The following is a 26,788-nucleotide window of genomic DNA, read 5'->3' as shown; positions in this document are numbered from 1 at the left end:
CCCACAAACACCGCATGATTCGTCGACAGGCAGTAGAGGGAGGACTGAAGTGAGGGGAGGATGAGTGACGTAGCGCCGATGTAGTGGGGGAGGGAGAGGGGAAGAGAGTGAGTGAACTAGAAAAAAGTGTGGAGTGTGCTATCTGTGAAGAGTTTGAAGTACCAGTTCATTGAAATTGAGTGGTTAGTTCACACTACACTGGAGTGAAGCGTTCATTTGAACGACTCATTCACGAGCTCCCCATCACTAGTGCAGAAAAATTTGTACCATGCAGCAACAGTGTGTATTTGACTCTCAAAAAATTCATCTAATCTTGCAATTATGACCTCATAGGGCTGGGTTTGGGGCTCACTGAGTGTAAACAATTTCACTAGGAAGCAGCAGGTGTAAACTCCTACACACGAAAAGAAAAATTCATGATGTGATTCACCTAAATTCCATGTTAACAGGACATGGGGAGACAGACAAAGTTATCCTGCAGCAGGCTGAACGCAAGCCAGTAGATGTTTTTTTTAAGGGCGCTCATACATTGACAAGGTTACAGATGGAAAATCTGAAGGATTTGGCTGCTGTCGTTACATGGATTGTTTGTCTCAAGTGAAGCGATAATAGTTAGACAGTTGTTGTGATCTTCAGTCTGAAGGACCGAGGAAGGTGGCGCAGTGGTTAGCACACACAGCTCGCATTCAGGAGGACAGTGTTTCAAACCCGCATCTGGCCATCATGATTTAGGTTTTTCTGTGATTTCCCTAAATTGCTCCAGTCAAATACTGGGATAATTCCTTTGAAAGGGCATGGCCTATTTCCTTCCCCATCCTTCCCTAATCCAATGGGACTGATGACCTAACTGTTTGGTCCCCTCCTGCCAAATCAGTTAACCAATCCAAAGACTGGTTTGATGCAGTTCTCCGCATTACTCCATCCTGTGCAAGACTCATCATCTCCAAATAACTACTACAACCTACATCCTTCTGAATCTGCTTAGTGTATTCATTTCTTGGTCTCCCTCTATGATTTTTACCCCCTGTGCTTCCCTCCAATACTAAATTGGTGATCCCTTGGCGTCTCAGAGTGTGTCCTATCAATTGTTTCTTCTTTTAATCAAATTGTGCCAAATATTACTTTTCTCCCCATTAGTTACATGAACTGCTCATCTGATCTTTAGCATTTCTCTGTAGCACCACATTTCAAAAGCTTATATTCCCTTGTTGTGTGAACAATTTATCATCCACATTTCACTTCCACACAAGGCTACACTCCAGACAACTGCTTTCAGAAAAGACTTCCCGACACTTAAATGTGTTAACAAATTTCTCTCCTTCAGAAACATTTTCCTTGCCATTGCCAGTTTACATTTTATATCCTTTCTGGTTCAGCCATCATCTGTTATTTTGCTGGCCAAATAGCAAAACTAATCTACTACTTTTAGTGTTTCATTTCCTAATCCAGCTCCCTCAGCATCGTCTAATTTAATTCAACTACAATCCATTACCCTTCTTTTACTTTTGTTGATGTTCATCTTACATCATTCTCAATCCAAACGAATTCAAAAGTAATAGCAGTGTACATGGCTACAACACTAGGAGAAAGAATGATCTTCACTACTCAAGGTTAAATCTAACTTTGGCTCAGAAGGGGGTAAATTATGCCGCCACAAAAGCCTTTGGTCACTTACCTAATAGCATCAAAAGTCTGACAGATAGCCACATAGCATTTAAAAGGAAGTTAGAAGACTTTCTTAATGGCAACTCCTTCTACTCATTAGATGAATTTTTGGATATAGTAAGTGGGTAATTTCCCAACCCCCACAAAAAAAAATATATATATATATTATTATTATTATTGGTGTTTTGCCCTTAAAGAGCGCATTTGGACTAAACTACATGGCCATGTTCCTTTTGCTGCCTTCCTTGCTGCCCAAACTTCCCTCATTCGCTCGCTGTGTTTCTGTTTCCGGTCCTCTGTCCATGCTTCTTGTCGGCTTTGTGTCTTCGGGTTCATCTTGATTGCCTTTTTGGTTGCCCATATTTCTTTCATCTTCTGGCTGTGATCTTGCTTGCGTTCTTTGGTCCATTTTATGCCTGTTCGTTTGTCGCATTGTATCTCATGTAGTTTACTTTTCTTAATGATGTTTCTGAACTTTATTCTGTCGTTTATTGTGTCTGCTGTTATGTTGAGCTGGTTCAGGTCGTTTTCTACCTCTGCCACCCATTTGTTGTTTCTAGTGGTTACCCAGTCAAAGATCTGTTTGGTCAGCCTGTGTGATGGCATTCTGTATAGGTGTCCATAGAATTGTAGTCTGCGTTTTCTAATCTTTTCTGTGATTGTCTCCGTATGTTTGTACAGTTCCTCTGTAGGTTTCTTGATCCATATTCCATTGTTGTTAGTTGCGCCGAATATTTTCCTAAGTATTTTGCGTTCTACTTTTTCTAATTGTCTGATACGTGTATGCCCTAGGATTAGTGTGGTCTCTGCTGCATATAGTGCCTCGGGGAGCACCACCGTGACGTAATGGCGTAATTTGGCTTTTTGTGAGATAGACTTCTTGTTGTAATGATTCCACACTACTTTGTATGCCTTGTCCAGTTTAGTCTTTCTTTCTTCGTTTGAGTCTCTGTTATGTCCACTCATTTGTAGTGTTTCACCGAGGTATTTGAAGTTTGCCGTTTTGTAAATCGTGCCATACTTTGTGTTCAGAGATGAGAGTTTCTTTGTGCTCATAAACTGTGTCTTTTCGTAAGAGATCTGTAGTCCAGTTTTGGAAGCGATTTCGTGCAGTTTTTCAATAGCGTCTTTTGTTTCCTTTATACCTTTCGTGACAATCGCCAAATCGTCTGCAAAAGCCAGGCATTTAATCTGTAGGTTTCCTAAGGTTATCCCCTGTTGTGATGTTTCCCATTCTTTTATGACCTTATCTAACACCAGATTGAAAAGGAGAGGTGAGAGGCCATCGCCTTGTCGGACACCTGTGCGAATTTCAAAGGGCTCTGATAGTTCCCCACAGAACTTTACTTTGGAGGTCGTGTTGGTTAAAGTTTGCTCTATGATAGCCCGTGTTTTGTTATGTACTGTGTATTCTGCTAGAATTTTGAAGAGAGTTTTCCGGTCGATAGAGTCGTACGCCTTTTTGAAGTCAACAAAGGTAATGATCAGGTCCTGTTTGTGTTGTAAAATCATTTTCAGGTTCCAAATTTGTTCCGCACAAGACCGCCCTTTACGGAAGCCTGCTTGGTATTCCCCAATCAAGTGGTCGGTTTGGCATTCTAGTCTGTTCAGTAAAGCTTTAGAGAGGACTTGTATGTGACCGGTAGTAGGGATATTCCTCTGTAGTTGTTCGGGTCAGTCTTGTCACCTTTTTTGTGTAGTGGGTGTATCAGGGCAGTTTTCCAGTCGCCAGGAATTTTCATGGTCTTCCAGATGTCTTCCAAGATCCTGTGGATGTCTTTGGTGAGTTCTGGGTCTTGTAACTTCCAGATCTCCGCGATGATGCCATCTTCTCCTGGTGCTCTACAATTCTTGAGTGACTTTATTATTTCTTTAACTTCTTCTAGAGTTGGAGGTTCACTATCTGGATTGTATGTGCTCGTTTCTGTCATCATTTCTTCCATGGGGGGGTCCGTGTTGAGCAGTTTTTCAAAGTACTTTGCCACAATGTCACAATTGTTTTTGGTATTGGTTTCTAGGGTTCCATCCGGTCTTTTGAAGCACAAGTTGGGTGGTTGATATCCAGTCATATTTTCTCTGAACGTTCTGTAGAAGTTTCTTGTATCATGAAGTCCGATTCGATCTCTGTCAGTCGCCGTTTGTCATACTGTCGTTTTTCACTGCGAATGATTTTGCTTGATTGCTTCTGTGTTTTCAAGAAGTTCATCCAATTCTCTTGGGATTTATGGCAACTAATTTTTTTCCATGCACTGATTCGTTGGTCAATAGCTTGGTCACATGTGTGGTTCCACCAACGGTGTTTCCGTGTTCGTGAAAGTTGTGTCCAGTCTGTCGTTTTCTCCATTTTAATTTTGTGTAATATTTGTGTCTGGTTTAAAGTAACGTATTCTGGATCTGGTCTAACAATTTTGTTCTTCTGGAGCTTTTTCTTGGGCAAAAGATGAATCCTGATCTGTAGTAGGTGGTGGTCTGAGTCGAAGTAGCCTTTACGGGTGTCTATGTTCAAAATTTCTTTTTGTGAGTCTTTCTGCACTATTACGTGGTCGATTTGTAGTTCTTGCTTTCCGCTGGGGAATATCCATGTGGTAAGTTTTCGTGTTGGTTTCTTGAATTTTGTTGACATAATGGCGAGGTCGTGGCTTTTGCAAAAGTCTATCAGATGTTTTCCGTTTTTGTTGGTGTCCTTGTGTGGAGTATGTTTTCCTGTGATATGTCTGTATATCTTTTCTTTTCTGAGTTTGGCGTTGAAGTCTCCCAGTATTATTTTGACTCTATGTGCAGGAATTTTTCTGGTAGTTTCTTCCATTGTCGACCAGAAGTCATCAATTTCGTCTGGGTTTTTCCTGTTGTAGTCATTAGTCGGTGCATGTGCGTTGATTATTGTGTAGGATTTATTGGCTGATTTCACTGTGATGGTGCTGATTCTTTCGTTTGGTGATGAAAAGTCGATTATGCTGTCCGTGATGGACCTGTGTACTGCAAATCCTGTGCCAAAAAGCCTTAGGTTTTTCAGTTGTCTCAATGGTTTTCCTTTGTATATTCTGAAATTCTCCGTGTTGAAATGGTCTTCGTCTGTGAATCGTGTTTCTTGCAGTGCACATATTTTGATTTGAAATTTTTCGAGAGTGTCTGTCAGTTGTTTCATCTTTCCTGTCTTCATCAGTGTGTTCACGTTGAGTGTGCCAATGTAGTGTTTGCGTTTGGTCTTGAGGGAGTTTGAGAAGCTCCGATTCTTCTCATGATGTCCGTGAGCCCCCGGAATCCGATGCTCACGACAATCCCAGTCTATTGACTGGGGCCCGGGGTAATGAGATTTTTCTCGTTGTACCATCATGATGTTTAGTAGTTGGATGTATGGCATGCTGCCGAGTACAACCTGACTTTCCAGATCAGGAGGTTGGTTGAGGCCGCCACTGACATGTGGAGCAGACGCCTTTTGTAGCCGCCCACTGTGGGAACAGACGCTACTAGTAGTTTTGGTCCGCCCCGAGTATTTCATTTCCTCGGTACCACCTATATCTAGGAGGCACTCACGTTCCACATCATTACGAAGTGTCGTATTCATGATCTATGGAACAAATACTAATCTAATCTAACCCAATCAAGCTGCTGTCCATTCTGTTCAACTGCTCTTCCAGTTCCTCTGCTGTCTCGTACAGAATTACAATGTCATCGACAAACCTCAAACTTGTTATTTCTTCTTCCTGATCTTGAATAACTACTACAAATTTTTCTTTGGGTTCCTTTACTGCTTGCTCATTGTACAGATTTAATAACGTTTGTTATAAGCTGCAAACTTGTCTCAATCCCTTCTCCTCTTCCATGCTCCTTGTCTCTTATAACTGCCATCTTGTTTCTGTACAAGTAATAAATAGCCTTTTGCTCCCTGTATTTTACTGCTGTGACCTTCAAAATTTCAAATGGAGTATTCCAGTCAACATTGTCAAAAGCTTTCGTGAGGTCTACAGATGGTATAAATGTTGGTTTGCCTTTTCTCGGCATAACTTCTAAGAGAAGTCACATGGTCAGTATTGCCTCGTGTGATCCCTACATTTTGCCCGCATCTCGTGGTCGTGCGGTAGCGTTCTCGCTTCCCACGCCCGGGTTCCCGGGTTCGATTCCCGGCGGGGTCAGGGATTTTCTCTGCCTCGTGATGGCTGGGTGTTGTGTGATGTCCTTAGGTTAGTTAGGTTTAAGTAGTTCTAAGTTCTAGGGGACTGATGACCATAGATGTTAAGTCCCATAGTGCTCAGAGCCATTTGAACCATTTTTTTGATCCCTACATTTCTCCAGAATCGAAACTGATCCTCCCCAGGGTCATCCTCTACCAGTTTTTCCATTCTTCTGTAAATTATTTGTGTTAGTACTTTTCAGCAGTGCCTCATTAAACAGATAGTTCAATAATGTTCACTCCAGTCAGCACCTGCTTTCTTTGGAATTATTACGTTCTTCTTGAGGGTATTTCATCTGCCTCATAAATGTTGAACACCAGATGGAATAGTTTTGTAATGGGTGCCTCTTCCGACGATATCATTAGTTGTTATAGAATGTTGCCTACTCCAAGGGCCTTGTTTCAGCTTAGGTCTTTCAGTACTCTGACAAATTCTTGTTACAGTATCATATCTCCCATCTCATCTTCATCTGTGTCTTCTTCCCTTTCTGTAGTATTGCCTTCAAGTTCATATCTCTTGTATAGACCCTCTATGTACTCTTTCCACCTTTCAGTTTTCCCTTCTTTGCTTAGTACTGGTTTTCCATCCAAGCTCTTGGTATTCGTTCAGGTAGTTCTCTTTTCTCCAGAGGTCTCTTTAAATATTCCAGTAGGTGGTATCTTCTCCATAGTGAAATATACTTCTAAATCGTTACATTTGTCCTCTTGCCATTCCCGCTCACCCATTCTGCAGTTCCTCTCAGTCTCATTTTTTTTTTAGACGTTTGTATTCCCTTTCACCTGCTTTATTTGCTGCATTTTTATATTTTCTCCTTTCGATCTTTTTACCCACTTGATCGTCTGCTGCTTTCCCTATTTCATCTCTCATAGCTACCCATTTGTCTACTAGTGTATTCCTTTCCCCTGTTCTAGTCAATTGCTGCCTAATGCTCCCTCTGAAACTCTCAATCACCTCTCACTATTTCAACTTCTCCAGATCCCATCTCCTTAATTTCCTATCTTTTTGTAGTTTCTTCAGTTTTAATCCACACTTCATAACCAATAAATTGTGGTCACAGTCCACATCCACCCCAGGAAATGTCTTACAATTTAAAATCTGGTTCCAAAATATCTGTTTTACTATTATATAATCAATCTGAAACCTTCTGGTATCTCTAGGTCTCATCCATGTATACAACGTTCTTTCATGTTTTGTAAACCAAGTGTTAGCAATTATATTATGCTCTGTGCAAGTTTTTGCCAAGTGACTTCCTCTTTCATTCCTTTTCTCCAGTCTATACTCACCTACGAGTTTTCCTTCACATCCTTTCCTACTGTCAAATTCTAGCCCCTCATCAAATTTAAATTTTCGTCTGCCTTAACTATTGGAATCATTCCTTTTATCTCATCATACATTTCTTCAATCTCTTCATCATGTGTGGAGCTAGTTGGCAGATAAACTTCTATTACTATAGTGAGTATGGGCTTGCAGCGTCTGTCTTGGCACAATAATGCGTTCACTATATTCTTCATAGAAACTTACCTGCATTCCTGTTTTCTTATTCATTATTAGACCTACTTCTTCATTGCCCCTATTTGATTTTGTACTTACAGTCATGTATTCGCCTGACCAGTAGTCCAGTTCCTCCTGCCACCCAACTTCACTAATTTCCACTGTATCTAACTTCAACCTATCCATTTCCCTTTTAAATTTTCTAACCAACCTGCCCAATTAAGGGATCTAACATTCCACACTCTGACCGATAGAACACGAGTTTTGTTTCTCATGATGATGACATCCTCCTGACTAGTCCCCACCTGGAGATCCAAATGGGGGACTTTTTTACCTGTGGAAAATTTTACACAAGAGAATGCCATCACCTCGGGGAGAAATTATGGCAGTGGTTTCCCCTTTATTTCAGTCTTTCCTAGTACCAGCACAACAAGGCAATTTTGGTAGATGTTACAAGGCGAGATCAGTCAATCATCTAGACTGTTGACCCTGACTGAAAAAGCTGTTGCCCCTTTTCAGGAACCACAAGTTTGTCTGGCCTCTCAACCCCTCCGTTGTGATTGCAGTGGTAAGGTCCGTTGTTCACAGGAGGGAAACATAGTAAGTAGATATAGGGGCATGAGTGCAGAACAAGTAAGGTGTTTTTTTCCACAGAGGTAAAATATCATTGATGTGGATCACATTTGGAAGCAAGAGGTACCACCAGGCACAATGCTATGAGCATGAAGTGGGAGGACAACTTATGCAGAATTCTAGGAATAAGAAACAAAATGGAGGAAGACATGCTAGAGGGTTGTTATGCACCAACATGGACTTGGAAGCTGCTCGACAGCATTCCCATTAAAATTCAACTCAACAAAGACATGCAGAGGTGTAGTGGTGCTTAGGTAGTGTAATAAATAGGAAAGAACATAAGTTTCTATTGCACATGGGCCTCGTGTTGGTGGTGAGCCTGGACCACCTGGGTAGGAAAATACTGAATTCTCCCCACTATAGCTTACACAAAGTGAGGGACAATGATGTGGAGTCACTATGTTCAACGTTGCTCAGTTCTTTCATTGGAGCTAAGCATATTTGATTAAATTTAGAAGTGTTTCCCCTTGTAGGTAAGATTTGCTATGCAAGTCTGGAGTTGGATTTCTTAAATAAACATGACGCAGAAATTAATCTTTCACATCAGATTGTCAAATCATTGGAACGTTGTTCCAGCTGGGAGAGACTGCTGAAAAAGGTACACTTTTGCAGGGTTCTCCAGCCATGAGAGTAGAACCAAGTAAACTGTGCACAAAGTTATTAAGGCTCAGCTCACATGATAGAGTGCCAAAAGAGACAGGGAAACTGCTCTGGGGGAGTGTGGATACCAACGTATCAAGTAATGTTGGGTGCGTGTTAGAGCCATTAATTAGACAATAGTGAATTGCATACTTGACATTGTTTTATGCATAGGAGCCCGGTGTGCATGCGGGAAGGGAATGCAGCATATGTGGTTCCAGTTAGAGTGGATAATTTTCTCACCAGTGAGAGGGTTTTGGGAAAAGGATTGCCAATTTGGATGTTAAAGATGAAATGATTTGCTCATGTCAAATATGGACCTCTGCCATAGGCAAACCATCAGTATATGTATCTGCTTTATGTGAGAAAGTACAGCATCTGAATTGTGAAGATAGGGTAGCTATGGAGAAACTGTTGCTAAAGAATGCAGACTTGTTCAATCCTAATGGACCATTGCTGGTGACACCCATTCCTCAACACAGAATCCCGCAATTGTGGGACAAATCTCTGGTTTATAGGAAATCATATAGAATACCTCATCATTTACAACCAATAATGGAGGAGTTTGTCAATCAACAGTTGTATTATGGCATTAAGAAGAAATTAATAGTCCCTGGGACCTGTTGTCACCATGCCTAAGAAGTCAGTGGATGGGACAAAGAGGTGAAAGTTCTGTTGCAACCATCATTCAAAAAAATGTGTGTGAAATGGTGTGGACTTAACTGCTAAGGTCATCAGTCCGTAAGCTTACACACTACTTAACCTGAATTATCCTAAGGACAAACACACACACCCATGCCCGAGGGGGACTCGAACCTCCGTCGGGATCAGCCGCACAGTCCATGACTGCATCGCCTTAGACCGCTCGGCTAATCCCGCGTGGCCAACTATCATTATTTAAGCAGTAGAACAATTACAGATGAAATCGTATACCGAATATAGTAGAAACATCAGATTACTTGGGACAGTACAAGTATTTTTCACTGTTCTTGTAGAAACAGTAAACAGTCAATCAGTTGCAAAATGGGTTTCTTAAAAACTCATTTACCATGGTTTCAACACTTACAAAAATGCCTTCTTCAGAAGGAAATGTTGACAACTGGATCACACGTTGTGGCAGACCAGTCAAATATAAAATTTCAGCTTCATCATAAATTAAAACATGCACAACATGGTTGTAGTCATTTGGTGTTCCCTCCCCAATGTACAGCTATTGTACTAGTGCAGTTGTAAACTTCATTGGGGTTTCATTTGCTTTCTCTTAAAGGAGTTCTGCTGCTGTGCTGCAAAATGGAAGTTTCATTTTAGAGTAATAGATACAGTAACTTTAATAGTAATCATTATCATGTGTAAAACATCCATATTGCATATTTTTAAAATTGTTGTTGGATACTACTACTGGATATCATTGTTGTGAGTTAAATATCAGGGGAATATGGCTTTGAAAGAGCATAATGGTCACCTCTTCATAGAGAACACACATACTGTCTCTTGTACCTACTCTTATTACTGTATTACATTGTAACAAACCAGTGTTTAAATTTTGTGACACAAATTATTATTTTTTCACCATTATTTTACCAAATTTTGCTTATTGTCAATTGTTATTTCTTTTTCAGAGATGTACTGTTGATGAGCTAGATGCTAAAATAGCAGAGCTCCAAAAGAAGTTTGAAAAGAAACCTGAAACTTCAAGCCAGAAAGAGATAGTGAAATGATATTAAATGGAAATAACAAATTGTACTGGTTTTTATCCCAAACTTTTTGTAGAACAACTTTGTTTTTGTGTTGAAAGGAAAAAGGAATGGGAATTTATGAGCAGTCAAGTACAAACAATATTGACAATGTTGGAGTGTTTCTGATATTGTCTGCAACAGTCTTGAAGTCCATGTCTGTTTGAATTGAAAATATGAAAATGTATTGGAAAAAAATAGAAAATTGGCTCTGATTGTTTGCAAAAGATGGAGCACTTTCAAATTGTAAACAAAGATAGTATGATGAATGTAAATGGTTTGAAATTTACTATGAAAAACTCAAAATGATCTCTGTAGGAATAACAGGCTGTCCACAGAGTATGTTCAGATGACAGGTTGTAATACATCATGTGACATGGAGATATGAAATAAATAGAGAATGGGTGTAAAGATATGGAAGAAGACCAAGTGAGGAAGGGTTAGGGAAGAGGAAGAAAAGGCAGGATACAGAGATTAATAAATTGTAGCTGTGGAATAACATTCCAGGCATGGTGATCTGAAATTGTATACACCAGGAGAAGTGTTGGATCTTGACATTCAGGTGTATTGTAAATAATTAGTTAGTTGCATTTTGCTTCTTCATTCCATTGTATTGAAACATTTGTCAAGCTGTTTTGATAATAATCCATAGCAGTCTTTGATAGGGGGCTGTCTCGAAATTATTTTAATAGGAAGTTAATTCCAATTTTTTTCCTTTCTAGATGTAGAAATTTGGGCACATGAACTATCAGGCATTTTTCTATGTCCTTTCAGTCTCTCTCTTCATAGCTTATAATATTTCTATCTTCTACATTCCTGAATACTGAACATCTACTTAATCATTAGCAAGCCCTCCTCTACCATTTGTATGTAAGAAATCCAACATAATGCTTTTGTAATAAGATGTTTGTAGTAGTTTTGTGGCATGTCCAACCATGCTGTGTGGTGTGGTGGGATTCATGGTGGCAGGAGTCGTAATATGTTACTAAATGTGCACATTCACTGGAAGCACATTGAAAATCATCACATGCTCATTGAAATTTAGGTTTTCCTTGGTATGCCTAAACTGTTAAAGTTGAAAAGGCCATGGCAAATTCCCTTCGTCCATGCCCACTCTGAGCTGGTCCTCTATCTCGAATAACATTAAACCATAAAATGCCTTAGTATAATATTGTAATTTATTCATCGTAGGACCAGCTTAATATAAGGAAAAATATGTTACATAAACTAACATATACATATACACACAAAACTGAATGGTTCACAGGCATTGTGTTGGATGGTGTTGGGTAAGCTGCACAATATTTAAATGAGGCAGCTGCACGTCATCTTCAGGTGCTACTGATGCATTGCTGCTCCCAGTTTGTGTGCTGTCTCACTGGAAAAGTGCAGGTGACAAGGGTGGGGCTGCAACATCGTCACAGAGGACATTGACATCTGGGGCCCTCTGCCAGAGAAATGGGCCACAGTCTCTGCAAATGCAGTGTGGGAAAGTGTGACTGCTTGCCACAGACCCAAGCATATGCATGTGGGCAAGGTATTGATGCCCAGCTTAAATGCTTCGGTTTTGATTCCCCAACAGTGTTAACTCATTACATTTGTTTGGTTGTGGCCAATGATATCTTAGTGCTGCCAGTACTGGTTCCCATGCTTTGTAGGATTGAAATCACATGTCTGTTAATTAGGTCATTAATTATATGTAATTTGACTGCTTCTGTAGTGCATTCTATGTCCTGTGCCAAGATAGTGTTCAGCAACTGCACTTTTTTCAGGCTGACCCAATTTTGCACGATGTCTGTGTTAATCAGATCTGTCTCTAATTGTGTGACATGCCTGACCAATATAAGACTTCTCACACTGGGACAGGATTTTATATGTTCCTAATGTTATACATAGGTGATCTTTAATGGAACCCAGCATTTTTTGCACTCGTGTCAGAGTGGGAAAACACAATTTATTTGATGTTTCTTGAATTGTCTGCCAGTGTTAAAGGACACACTGCCATCATAAGATAGGAAATCAATCCTCATGGGTTTCTCCATTTCTTCTGGCTGCTTTTGAGGTTTTAGTGCGTGGTATTCTCAAATCACATTGCAAATATGTTTATCATAGTACCCATTTAGGATAAACACAGAGTAGAGATAGCAAAGTTCTGCTGATAAGCTCACTCAATCTGAGATAACTCTAGCTCTGTGAATGAGAGTCTGTAATACATTGTTGCATTGGGATGAGTGATGACAAATCATAGATACAGGTCAGTTTTTTTAGATTTACAAAACACACACTGATCCAAGCAGAAGTGAAAGCAAGCTTCTGGAGACTGTAATTCTCACTTTGTAGAGCAGATTCTTTCTCTCATCAATGCCCTGCTGGCATCTTGTCTGATATTCTTAGCAGCTCCAGAGTCTATATAAAACTAAAAACTAAAACTAAACTCCTCCTGAACAGGCCATGAAGACCCAATGGTACTGACTAGCCGCCGTGTTGTCCTCAGCTTATAGGCATCAATGGATACAGAGGGACATGTGGTCAGCACACCGCTCTCCCGGCCACATGTCAGTTTCTGAGACCAGAGCCGCTACTTCTCAATCAAGTAGCTACTCGGTTTGCCTCACAAGGGCTGAGTGCACCCCGCTTGCCAACAGCGCTTGGCAGTCTGAATGGTCACACATCCAAGTACTAGCCCAAGCTGACAGAGCTTAACTTCGGTGATCTGATGGGAACTGGTGTTACCACTGCGACAAAGCCATTGGCCCAGAGTCTATATAATGTTTAAAAATGGCAGACATCAGTTCAGTAGAAATGTGAGAGAGCACGACAATCTGTATCTCTTGTTGTTGTTTTCATTGAACTCGTGTACTCTACTAACTGACTCCTCCTTGTAGAGTTATAAGATTTGCTGTTAGATACTTTCTTGACATACTGACTGAATGAATGGTTCATTATCGTTACATGAGACAGTGTTGTGTAAACTGCAAATATTCCTATGAGGCAACTACTCATAATTTTCAGGTGTTGATATATTCCTGACACTGTGTGCTTAACACACTGGTGTTGTGGCTCACCAATTTAAGCACTGGCTCACTAGGAAAGAGCAAGCACCAAGAGGTGAGGCTGTAAAATCGTTATAGAGGTCACAGTCATCCAGAGTCCTCTGATGGAGAAATGTGCTGTAGTTACCGCATAAGCAGTACGTTAAAGAGTGGCTGCTAACTGTAGACATCACTGTACACGTGCAGGCAAGGTGTTGATGTCTAACTCAACTGTCTTGGTTCGATTCCCCAACTGTGTTAAAGCATCACATTCATTTATCTGTGGCCGGTGGTGCCTTAATGTCACCATTGCTGATTCCCGTGCTTTGCTGAGTCAAAATCCCATGAGTCAGTTAATTAAGTCATTAGTTATACATATTTCAACTGCTTCTTTGAAGATGAAATTCCAGTACTTCGATGCGGATGATAGGATCTTGGTCTCTCTGTAGTTCCTGTTATGTTGCATGGAAAGATGGTGTTGGGCAATAGCAGTTTTTTCTAGCTGACTCGATCTTGTACGACATCTACACTGATGGAAAAAAATCACAACCCAGAAAGTAATTACTGTAGATTAGTGACATTTCAGGAATACATTTTTCTAGGTAACATATTTCAGTGATTAACATTGGAACATCACAGGTTAATGGAAGAGTGAAATGTGCCATTGCAAATGTGAAATGCTAATACGTTAAAAATGGGTGTAACTGCCATAATGTTGACTGTAAGCAGGCAAATGTGCATGCATTATGTTGTACAGGTACTGGATGTCAGTTTGTGGGCTGGAGTTCCATTCCTGTTGCACTTTGTCAGTACAGGAGCAGTCGCTGCGGTTTGTGGGTGACACTGAGTTGTTGTCTGATGATGATGATCCTTATGTGCTTGATTGGAAACAGATCTGGTGATTGAACATGTCAAGGTACTACAACAACACCATGTGGGCAGGTGTTATCCTGTTGGAGAACACCCCCAGGAATGCTGTTCATGAATGGCAGCACAACAGGTTGAATCACCAGATTTACTTACAGTTTTGTAGTCAGGGTATGTGGGATAACCACAAGAATCCTCCTGCTGTCATATGGAGTTGCACTGCAGACCATAGCTCCAAGTGTAGGTCCAGCATGTCTAGCATGCAGACAGGTTGATTGCAGGCCCTCAACTTGCATCCTCCTAACCAACACACAGCCATCACTGGCACCAAAGCAGAACAAGCTCTCAGCAGAAAACCCAATGAGCTCTTGCTTCAAACCACTGAAACTGCAAATGGCAGTGGTTTGGGGTCAGTGGAATGCAGGCTACAGGGTGTCTAGGTGCTGTCCTTGAAGTAACTGATTTATAACAGTTCATTGTGTCACTATGGTGCCAACTGCTGCTCAAATTTTGCTGCTGCAGATGCAGTAGATGCGGCAGAAATGTATGTTGAACTATGGTCTTCCCTCTCAGTAGAGCCAAGTGGCCATTTGGAGCCTGGTCTTCCTGCGACCACACGTTCTCATGATCACCGCTGTCAGAATCATTTACAGTGGCTACATTCCTGCCAAGTCTTTCAGCAGTACTGCAGAAGGAACATCCAGCTTCTTATAGCCCTATTGCACAATCTTGTTCAAACTCAGTGAGGTGTTGATAATGGCGTCTTTGTCACCTTAAAGGCATTCTTGACTAATATCAGCTCACCAGATCCAATCTCAAAGAGAACTAACACTCATGATCATTACAGCATGTATTTAAAGCAAACCAGATTTGCATCCCCTTAGTGCCACTCTTATGCGATTAGCATGGCATTTGAATAGACATCTTTCAGATGTATAAACATGCCTATCAACTTTCATTTATGTCGCACAGCTGCTCCTTGGTGTTGGAATTATTTTTCCTGTCATTGTATTCCTCTCATCTGTCTTTAACAGTGTGACATGTCTGGCCAATATAAAATTTCGCAAACTGGCTTGGAATTTTATACGAGGGCTCTTCGGAAAGTAAGTTATGACCGGTCACAAAATGGAAACCACTGTGAAAATCTGATGAAGTTTTGCACACACATGTTGGGTAGTGCCTCTAGTATGCCCGTTGATCAAGGAACATTGCTCTTTTCAATTCTGAGTGCACAATGAGCGTGTAAAGATGCCTAGAAAATACTCTTCTGCCAAGTATGAGCACTCGGTGAGAGATTTTGCCTAATGTTGTGCAGTCAACATAACATAACTGTCATTGTTTTGTTCTTCATGACAATTCTTGGCCGCACTGTGCAGGGGCAATGAAGATGCCCCTGCAGCATGTTTGTTGGGAAGTGCTTGATCACCCACAGCCTGTAATTGGCCCGTCCTGAGTTTCATGTCTCCTCACATGAACTGCTGGCTATGAAGACAACATTCTGGCACAGACAACGAGCTGTAGATGAGCATAGAGAATTGGCGAGGGCATTGGAAAGTTAGTACAACGCTGTGACAATTGTCTTAGTCAGAGCGGCGACTGTGTAGAGAAGTTGGTGTAAGGTGTAGCTAACTATTGCAAATAAAACATTTTTGATTTTCACAATGGTTTCCATTTCGTGACCAATCGGAACTTACTTTCCTAATAGCCCTCATATATTCCTGGTCTCCATAGACCTAGGTTGTCTTTAACAGAAACCAGCATTCTTTGCACCTGTACTGTATGCTAGAAGACACTTTATTTGATTTTTTTTTTTTTTTAATAGCATGCCAGTATTAAAGTGCACACCATCAACATAAGGTAGAAGAACCTTCCTCATGGTGTTCTCCATTTCTTCTGGCTATCCTAATGATGTTTAGTGCATGCTGGTTGAAATGCATGGTGAATCTGCTTTTTGGAGTACCTGTTGTGAGCAAACACAAAACAGATATGGCTAAGCTCTGGTGATAAGCTCTTCAGATCTGAGATAGCTCTAGCTCTATGAACATAAGTCCATCATACACCACTGCATTGGGATGGGTAATGACAGCTCCTAGGTTGGGGTACAGCTCAGTTTGTGTAGGTTTATGAAACACACTGTGACTTAAGGAGCCGCCTGCTTTTCCATGAACCATGACATCCAGAAACAGGAGGTCTCTATTTTCCTCAACTTCCACGGTGAAGCAGATCTCAGATGGAGGGTGTTAAGATGTTTCAAAAATGAAGGAAGCACTGCTGTCCCACGTGGTCATACTATAAGAAAATTGTCTAAACATCTTTGAAACATGTACGCTTAAAAATTGCTTACTGAAGTGGTTTCTCTTCAAGAGTCATCCATCTCCATTTACTGCAACTTTATCACTAAAGAAGCAGTCAAGTTGCATGCAATTGAGGGCTTAATTAACAGGAACATACAGTACCAACTCAGGGAAATGTGGGAACCAGCACTGGTGACACTGAGGCATTATCAACTGTAGATAAATGTATGTGATAAGTGAACACAATTGAGTAATTAAAGCCAGGGCACTTAAGACAAGCATCAACATGTGCTGCTCTTATGCTGGGATCCATGGAGACCATGATGTGTTTCTCTGACAGGGGAACTGGATATCAGTGTTCTCTATGATGACATTACAGCCCCATCGGCATTTTTCTAGCGAATCAACACTGAAATTGGTGAGCTGTAACAGCAGTGCATGAGTAGTGCCTGAAGATGATAAGCAGCTGCCTCATGAAAATATTGTGCAGTTTTCACATCATCATTTGACACAATGCCTGTGAACCATTCAAGCAGTTATTAATTTGGGAAAGTCTCTAAATAACACATATACATGTGTGTTTAATAGAGAGAGCATCAGCACCAGCAACGAAGCATACGAGTGTGGGGTTTGTGTCTGTGTTGAGACGCCATGATTGGCCTCATTTGAACTCTTCCATCGGGAGGGTGAACTTGGAGTTGGAGTGGCTGTTTAGGATGGATATAGGGTCCCATATTGGTTTGATTCCTGTGGATGCCATCAATAGGTGGGACTACACTAGGCATGGCCTTCACCTCAATAGGAAAGGGAAGGGAAAACTGCCTGGGTTGATTGCAGAAAACTTAAGGCGGGACACTGCGACATGTGGTAAAATACCAGTTGTCACAGGTGTCAGAGGGATGCCTTTTTTAGGATAGGGAAGGGGAAAAGAAAACAAGATTTAAGAGAGATTGGCAGACACACTCAGTTTGAGAAAACAGATGAAAAGGAGTCAGATTTTAGCATACAGCCTCCATTTAAACAATGTTTAACAGAAAGTAATCAGAAACTGCCAGTTCATCTTTGCCAAAGCAGTTATAATCCAATTACTATGCAGTATCAGTTATCTTTATTACACCAGAACATTCTGGGATTCAGAAATAAAATTGATGGACTACTCATTTGTGTTGATGAAATGAATTCATCTAACCAAATTGACATAATCTGCCTCTCTGAACATCAAGTGACCACTGGTATAGATATGTTAGACATTTCAGGATTTAAGCTAGCTTCCTACTTCTGCAGAGTAGGTATGGATGGAGGAGGACTTGCCACATTTATTAAAAACTGCCACAAATTCAGGAACATTGACATTAATAAATTCTGTTTAGAGCAGCATCTAGAAGTATGTGCAACAGAAGCAGTTACAGATCCTATATAATAGTAACTGTTTACCGAGCACCTGCAGGGAATTGTAATCTATTCATAAATCATCTAGAAGCTCTTTTGGGTTATTTAACAGGAAGAAACAAAGAAATTTTGATTGCTGGTGACATTAATACAGATTTTCTAATGCAATCTTCCAGTAAACATTTACTGCAGTTAGTAATGTTGTCTTTCAATCTAACTCACACTTTAAACTTTCCAACTAAGATCACTAAATCCTCAAGGACAACCATTGATAACATTTTTATAGACAACTCAAAGGAACAAAATCATACCATAAAACCCGTGATAAATGGACTTATCAGATCATGACATGCAGCTCCTTGTTTTAGATGTAAATTCTAAGCAGATTATCAAGACTGCTAAATCTGAGTACAGGAGAGTAGTCAGTCAACCAAAAATTGAGTGTTTTAGAAAACTGCTCAAAGATATGAACTGGAAAGATGTTTATAGTGCTCATGACATGAATGAAAAATATAACACATTCATGAACAATGTCAGTACCATGTTTGGAAACTGTTTTCCTCTAAAAGTTACTCAAATTAAACAGAAGTCTATAATAAAACCATGGATTACGCAAGGAATAAAGATTTCTTGTAAGACAAAAAGGAAAATGTATCTGTCGACCAAGAATAGCTTCAATGCTATCAATGTCTGAATTACTTTTTTCAATATTTTACAGTATTTCTTGTATAAAGGAATACTGTAAAATATTAAAAAAAGTAATTCAGGCATCTAAACAAATGCACTACAAGAAGAAGATAGCAATGTCAGGGAACAAAATAAAAACAATATGGGATATATTGAAAGAGGGGACTGGTAGAACCAGAAAGAAACAGGAGCAAATAGCATTAAGGGTAGATGACACATTAGTAACCGATGGGCATAGTGTGGCAAATCTATTTATCAAGTACTTTATATTCGTTACTGATAGAATGGGATTGTCAGTATCAGTAAATAATGCCCTTGAATATCTGAAACTAGCCTTTACAAATAGCTTCAGGTACATGAATATGTCACTTACTTCACCAAAAGAAATAGCTTCCATGATAAAATCTTTAAAAACAAAGCATTCTAGTGGTTACGATGAAATATCAACAAAGTTAATTAAGGCATGTTCTTGTGAGTTTAATACAATTCTAAGTTACTTGTGTAACCAGTCAATTATAACTGGGACATTTCCTGACAGGTTAAAATATGCAGATGTTAGCCTCTATTCAAGAAAGGGGATAAAGAGATACCATCAAACTACAGACCGATTTCACTTTTCCAGCATTCTCAAAAATTTTAGTAAAAGTAATATACAGGCAGCTTCTCAACCATCTGACCACAAATAACATGTTATCAAGAACTCAGTTGGGACTTATGAAGGGTTCTGATAACGAGAAGGCTATTTACACCTACAGTGAAAATGTACTTAATTCATTAAATAACAAACAGCAGAAATATTCTGTGATTTGTCAAAGGCATTTGATTATGTGAACCACAACATCCTTTTAAATAAATTAGAATTCTATGGTGTCACGGGCAGTGCTGCAAAATGGTTCAAGTCATACCTTGGTAACAGGAAACAAAGGGTGTCAGTGCAAGGGACTAGTGAATTAAGTCATCAGTCATCATCAGAATGGGAAGAAATTACGTGTGGTGTCCCACAAGGATCCATCTTACGGCCATTGCTTTTTCTTGTGTACATTAATGATCTCTCATCAGTTACACTCTGAGAAGCAGAGTTCGTTTTGTTTGCAGATGACACAAGTATTGCAATAAATACACTACTGGCCATTAAAATTGCTACACCAAGAAGAAATGCAGATGGGCAACCACCTCTGGCCGTAATAACGGCCTTGATACGCCTGGGCATTGAGTCAAACAGAGCTTGGATGGCATGTACAGGTACAGCTGCCCATGCAGCTTCAACACGATACCACAGTTCATCAAGAGTAGGGACTGGCGTATTGTGGCGAGCCAGTTGTTCGGCCACCATTGACCAGACGTTTTCAATTGGTGAGAGATCTGGAGAATGTGCTGGCCAGGGCAGCAGTCAAACATTTTTTGTATCCAGAAAGTCCCATACAGGACCTGCAACATGCGGTCGTGCATTATCCTGCTGAAATGTAGGGTTTCGTAGGGATCGAGTGAAAGGTAGAGCCACAGGTCGTAACACATCTGAAATGTAACGTCCACTGTTCAAAGTGCCGTCAATGCGAACAATAGGTGACCGAGACGTGAAACCAATGGCAACACATACCATCACGCCGGGTGATACGCCAGTATGGCGATGACGAATACAAGCTTCCAATGTGTGTTCACTGCAATGTCGCCAAACACAAATGCGACCATCATGATGCTGTAAACAGAACCTAGATTCATCCGAAAAAATGACGTTTTGCCATTCGTGCACCCAGGTTCGTCGTTGAGTACACCATCGCAGGCACTCCTATCTGTGATGCAGCGTCAAGGGTAATCACAGCCAAGGTCTCCGAGCTGATAGTCCATGCTACTGAAAACGTCATCGAACTGTTCATTCAGGTGGTTGTTGTCTTGCAAACGTCTCCATCTGTTGACTCAGGGATTGAGACGTGGCTGCACGATCCGTTACAGCCATGCGGATAAGATGCCTGTCATCTCGACTGCCAGTGACACGAGGTCGTGGGGATCCAGCACGGCATTCCGTATTACCCTCCTGAGCCCACCGATTCCATATTCTGCTAACAGTCATTGGATCTTGACCAACGCGAGCAGCAATGTCACAATATGATAAACCACAATTGCGATAGGTTACAATCCGACCTTTATCAAAGTTGAAAACGTGATGGTACGCATTTCTCCTCCTTACACGAGGCATCACAACAACGTTTCACCAGGCAACGCCAGTCAACTGCTGTTTGTGTATAAGAAATCTATTGGAAACTTTCCTTATGTAAGCACGTTGTAGGTGTCGCCACCGGCGCCAACCTTGTGTGAATGCTCTGAAAAGCTAATCATTTGCATACCACTGCATCTTTTTCCTGTCGGTTAAATTTCACGTTTGTAGCACGTCATCTTCGTGATGTAGCAATTTTAATGGCCAGTATTGTAGTATGTCGAGTGTAGTTCAAGAAAGATCTGCTAATGAAATTTTCATGGATATTAATAAATGGTTTATAGCCAACTCACTGATATTAAACTTCGAAAAGACTCACTATATGTAATTCAGAGCCTGTAAGAGGTTTCCACCCAGCATATCCATAAAGTATGAAGAAGAGCAGATACAAGAGGTTGACAGTCTTAAATTCCTGGGATTACAACTTGATAATAAATTCAGTTGGGAGGAGCACATCACAGAACTGCAGAAACGCCTTAACAAATCTATATTTGCAATTCGAGTGTTAGCTGACATAGGCAACATAAAAATGAAAAAGCTTGCATACTTTGCCTACTTTCATTCCATAATGTCATATGGTATAATATTTTGGGGTAACTCTTCAAGTCAAACAATAGTTTTCAGAGTCCAAAAGCGTGTAATACGTATTATTTGTTGAGTAAATTCATGGACATCCTGTAGAAACCTCTTCAAAGAACTGGGTACACTAACTACTGCCTCTCAGTATATTTACTCCTTAATGAAATTTGTCCTAAATCATATATCTCCTTTTCCAACAAACAGCTCAGTTCATACTTACAATACCAGGAACAAAAATGATCTGCACAAGGACTTAAAAGCACTTACTTTAGTTCAAAAAGGGGTCCACTACTCAGGAACACTCATCTTCAATAATTTGCCAGAAAACATAAAAAATTTAGTTACAAATAAAGATCAGTTTAAAAGGAGCCTGAAAGACTTACTAGTGGTCAACTCCTTCTACTCCATTGACGAATTTTTTAATAGAAACAAATTATGTACATATTCATACTATTATTATTGTTCCACACCCATGAGGATGTCCTCAGCACAGATCTATGGAACGAAAAACTAATCTAATCTAATTTAAGGTAGTCTGCTGAAGTCTTGTTAAAGGAACCATCCTGGCATTTGGAGTGATTTAGGAAAACCATAGAAAAACTAAATCAAAATGACTGGACGGTGCACAAGCCTCCATCCTCCTCAGTCTCTTAATGAATCCATTGCCAGTGTCTTAATGAATCCATTGCCTCATTCGTTTTACACCTATGGTAAGTGCCTTTTGCATGTGCTACACTGTGAAGTATTAAACATTTCCATTTATGGCTGCAAAATGTTTTGCTTTTCAACCTTCCTGGCAAATTAAAACTGTTTGCCATACTGGAACTCAAATCAGCAAGTGTATAGTAAGACGTGGCTGGATAGCTCAGTTGTAGAGCATGTACTTGCAAAAGGCAAACGGGCCAACTTTGAGTACTGGTCCAGAACACAATTTTAATCTGCCAGGAAGTTTCATGTTCACACATGTTCTGCCACAGAGTGGAAATTAATTATAGATTTTAGTTTTAAATTGTTGTGATTGCAATTGTGAGTATTACTCTTCATCTTCAGGGAAAAGTCTCAAATACAATTATGCCGACCATCCAGCAAGTATGAAAGAGAGCAAGTCATAAACTGCACAAATAATGTATTTCTTACAATTGTAAGGTCCTCATCCAAAATTTCAATCTCAATAAGTAGAAAAGAAAATATTTTACAGTTGTAAGTGGAAACAACCACATCCACAACATGTAGGCTGTGGACCCCATCCCCCATCAAATTATTACAAAGTGAAGTCCTATGTTTGCTCGGTAGGTGTTACTTTTGATAGGTTAGAGAAACAATCAAGAGAAGAAAATCTCCACTTGCTCTACAAATCATTTCTTCAATGCAAATGTGGAATGGAAAATGCATTATTGTCGTCAAGTATGATTTTTTTGTTTGGGAACAAGTGCAGTACTGTTGAAGGCAGGTAGCCTACAAGGATATTGGAATCTAGTTGTGTAGTTGTCAAGAGACATGAGAGGTTCCAGTTTTTCCATGTGTATCAATCACCATTAATGATTTCATAATGTAAACTCACATATTTTAATTAATGCACAGTTGAATATCCATTGAGGTGACAAAAGTCATGAGATACCTCCTAATATCGTGTTGCATGACCTTTTTTTCTGACGTAGTGGAGCAGCTTGATGTGGCATGGACTCAACAAGTCATTGTAAGTCTCTTGCAAAAATATTGAGCTATGCTGCCTTTACCACCATCCACAATTGTGAAAGTGTTGCCAGAGAAGGATTGAATTGTCCAGAATGTTGTGACATGGTACATTGTCATCTATAAAAATTCCGTTGTTACTTGGAAACATGAAGTCCATGAATGGCTGCAAATGGTCTCCATGTAGCTGAACATAACCATGTCCAGTGGATCATTGATTCAATTGGACCAGAGGATGAAATCCATTCCATGTAAACATGGCCCACACCATTATGGAACCACCGCCAGCTTGCACAGTGCCATGTTAGCAACTTTTCCCGATGGCTTCATGAGGTCTGTGCCACACTCTAACCCTACCATCAGCCCTTAACAACTGAAATCAGGACTCATCTAACAATGCCACAGTTTTCCAGTTTTCAACTGATGTGGACACGAGTCCAGGAGAGATGTTGCAGATGGTGATGTGCTGCTAGCAAAGGCACTCATGTTAGTCGTCTGCAGCCATACCCCATTAATGCCAGATTTTGCCACATTGCTCTAACAGATACGTTCGTTGTACGTCCCACATTGATAACTGTGGTTATGTCATGCAGTGTTGCTTGCCCGTTAGTACTGACATCTCTACACAAATGCCCCTGTTCTTGGTTATTAACTGAAGGCCACTGGCCACTGCATTGTCCGTGGTGAGAGATAATGGCTGAAATTTGGTATCCTTGGTACACTCTTGACATTGTGGATCTCGGAATATTGAATTCCCAAACAATTTACAAAATGCAATGTCCCACGCGTCTATCTCCAACTAGCATTCCACATTCAGAGTCTGTTAATTCGCATCTAGTGGCCATAATCACATCAGAAACTTTTTTACATGAATCACCTGAGTACAAATGACAACTCCATCAATGCATTGCCCTTTTATATCTTATGTATGCTAAACTACCAGCATCTGGAATGTGGTCAGTAATCAGTTTGAATGTGCTGGAGATGACCCTTTGTGCTATGTTGATGAAGCAACTAGCATTCTGTCTGCAGTGGAAGGGTTGTCTTGTGCAAATACATATTATTCATATTCATTGTAGCAATAAAAGGAAGTGTTATGAGCATACACAGCTATTTGTTGTGTAACCAAATTACAGTCACAATCAAAATCCAGAAAATGTTGATTTTGCATCGTCATTATCTTGTCTGTTCATCGTTGGCCACTAGCAGCTACTATTATAAAATGGGTTCTGCTCATCAGGTCTATAATGCAGAATTTTCAATATATATATATAAACACACACACAAAATTCAAGCTTTCGCAACAAACTGTTGCCTCATCAGGAAAGAGGGAAGGAGAGGGGAAGACGAAAGGAAGTGGGTTTTAAGGGAGAGGGTAAGGAGTCATTCCAATCCCGGGAGCGGAAAGACTTACCTTAGGGGGAAAAAAGGACAGGTATACACTCGCACACACGCACATATCCATCCACACATACAGACACAAGCAGACATATATGTCTGCTTGTGTCTGTATGTGTGGATGGATATGTGCGTGTGTGCGAGTGTATACCTGTCCTTTTTTCCCCCTAAGGTAAGTCTTTCCGCTCCCGGGATTGGAATGACTCCTTACCCTCTCCCTTAAAACCCACTTCCTTTCGTCTTCCCCTCTCCTTCCCTCTTTCCTGATGAGGCAACAGTTTGTTGCGAAAGCTTGAATTTTGTGTGTGTGTTTGTGTTTGTTTGTGTGTCTATCGACCTGCCAGCGCTTTTGTTCGGTAAGTCACCTCATCTTTGTTTTTATATATATTTTTTCCCACGTGGAATGTTTCCTTCCATTATATATATATATATAGTTTCTCATTTTTTTATTGGGACAGGTCCACTGTACACTTGTTTATCTGGACATAGCCCCTTCTCTAACTCAGTACCCACAAAATGAGTACTTCTGTTGTTGAGACATGGACAGATATAAAATCAGTTATCTCTGGTAAACATAATTTGAAAAAAAAAGTGGACAAGAACCTTTTTCCAACTAACCAATTCAGTTATAACCATCCTGTATTGTTAGAAATGATATGTGAGGTACTAGTACTGTCAGTCAGCTTGTACAAGAGGAAAATGCATGGTAATGCAGAGAGGAGACTACTACTATTTGCAGTTATATTCAAAGCACACCAGATACTGTGTTTTGTCAAAATACACAGTATACAATGTCTTGTGATGTAGAATTGTCTAATTCATCCCCTGTCTACAAAAACATAACATTTGCTGACAAGCTGTCTGCTGTGGTGATGAGAATGGAATATAAGAAGTATGACCTTACATCTATTCAAAATTGCTGTGCTACAACTGTTTTCATTGTTGGCACAGCAGCAAGCAACACCATTGTCAAACAAGATGCAGCCACTGTGCTGATGAACATAGAGTCAAGGAGTGTTCTGAAGATATACTACTTGTATGTGCCAAAAGACCACCTAACAAGCCTCTATCATGTAGAAATAATGCATCAGTAGTACAAGAAGTTGTCCATCTACCAGAGGCATCGATAATTTTTTCTTCTGGTGGCGGGAGAGGGGTGGGTTCAAGTTCTGTTCAAGTACAAGATCTTCATTCAGATCAGTATCTCAAAATATCAGCAGCTGAACTGCCATAAACTGTTTTGACATTTAGAATTGGAGCACAGGTTGCATACACTGAAAATTCTGGTCCTGTGGTGGTAATTAGGTGTGGTGGTAATTAGGTGTGGTGGTACCAAACTGACAAATCGGAATCAAGAGCCCCCCTTCCCACCTGTGTCAGTTATAGGTACCTCAAAATACGCCCATTAAAAGAAAATACAGAACAGAATTACTTACACAGAACTCTATCAACCTGAATTCTCACACTAGCCAGTTGGCAATGCCACAATTAAAATACCCAAAAAATCTCAGATCTCTGACACCATTTACATTTTTTTTAAATTATATAATGTACATTAGTGTTTCATATCTAGTTAGGTCACTACAAAGAAAAAGAAAATAAACCTCAAACCGTAGTCACCAAAGATTTCAAGAAACAGAAACATCAGGAATAAGGATCGCTACCAATTATCATCACAGATGGGATTAGGAGAAACACAACTTCTGCTACTCAAATGGCTATGGAACTGTCATAATGTTAGTAATGAGCAGAAAACATTTGTACAAATAAAGAGCAGAATCACATTTAAACTTGTCAATAGTGAAGCTTATAGGATGTCTGTAACCGAGTGCCCCTGACATCGAATAATCTCCTAGTGAGCCAAAAATATAATATACTTGAGCACCATTTCATTCAAGCCAAACTTAGCCAACACTGACCCAGCCTGATATGCTGGCGGCAAATCTTGTTGGTAAGTGCATCTCGTCGGCAGGTCTGGACACATGGGCTATTTCATTTAAAATCGGTAAAAGAGAGAGAGAGAGAGAGAGAGAGAGAGAGAAAGTTGGCCTCAGTATTTTTTAAAATAATCGGTAACTTTCGCATCTGTCAATTACTGTAAAAGAAAGCAACTTCCAATAAGTTCTCTCTCAATTGTTTACTAGCTTTCGAGTTAAAATTCGGTAAGTTTGCTATTTGCCGAACGAGACATATTGTCTGCTATGTAACTCACGAACCTTGCATCGTATTTCAGTGAACTACTATTCATATTGAAGGTGAATGTTCGTTGTTGGTTGCAGGTATATAGCAGTAACATAAAAATAAT

At 40.2% G+C, this 26,788-nt stretch overlaps 1 protein-coding gene across 4 annotated transcripts in view; it reads left to right on the top strand.

Annotated features, from left to right (window-relative positions):
* The window catches only part of LOC124555380 (molybdopterin synthase catalytic subunit-like), a 101,945-nt gene extending 91,337 nt beyond the window's left edge, over positions 1–10,608 (top strand). For all 4 annotated transcript variants that reach the window (XM_047129275.1, XM_047129274.1, XM_047129276.1 and 1 more), the window contains one exon: positions 10,220–10,608. In XM_047129275.1, coding sequence (XP_046985231.1) covers positions 10,220–10,318 — 99 coding nt within the window. In that variant the 3' untranslated portion in view covers positions 10,319–10,608. The remainder of the gene's footprint in view (positions 1–10,219) is intronic.
* The last annotated feature ends 16,180 nt before the right edge of the window (positions 10,609–26,788 follow it).

Source organism: Schistocerca americana, chromosome X, assembly GCF_021461395.2.
Source record: "Schistocerca americana isolate TAMUIC-IGC-003095 chromosome X, iqSchAmer2.1, whole genome shotgun sequence".
In the NCBI taxonomy this organism is placed as follows: domain Eukaryota; kingdom Metazoa; phylum Arthropoda; class Insecta; order Orthoptera; family Acrididae; genus Schistocerca; species Schistocerca americana.
Note: the sequence above shows the minus strand (reverse complement) of the source record. Positions and strands in the feature narration are given on the sequence as shown.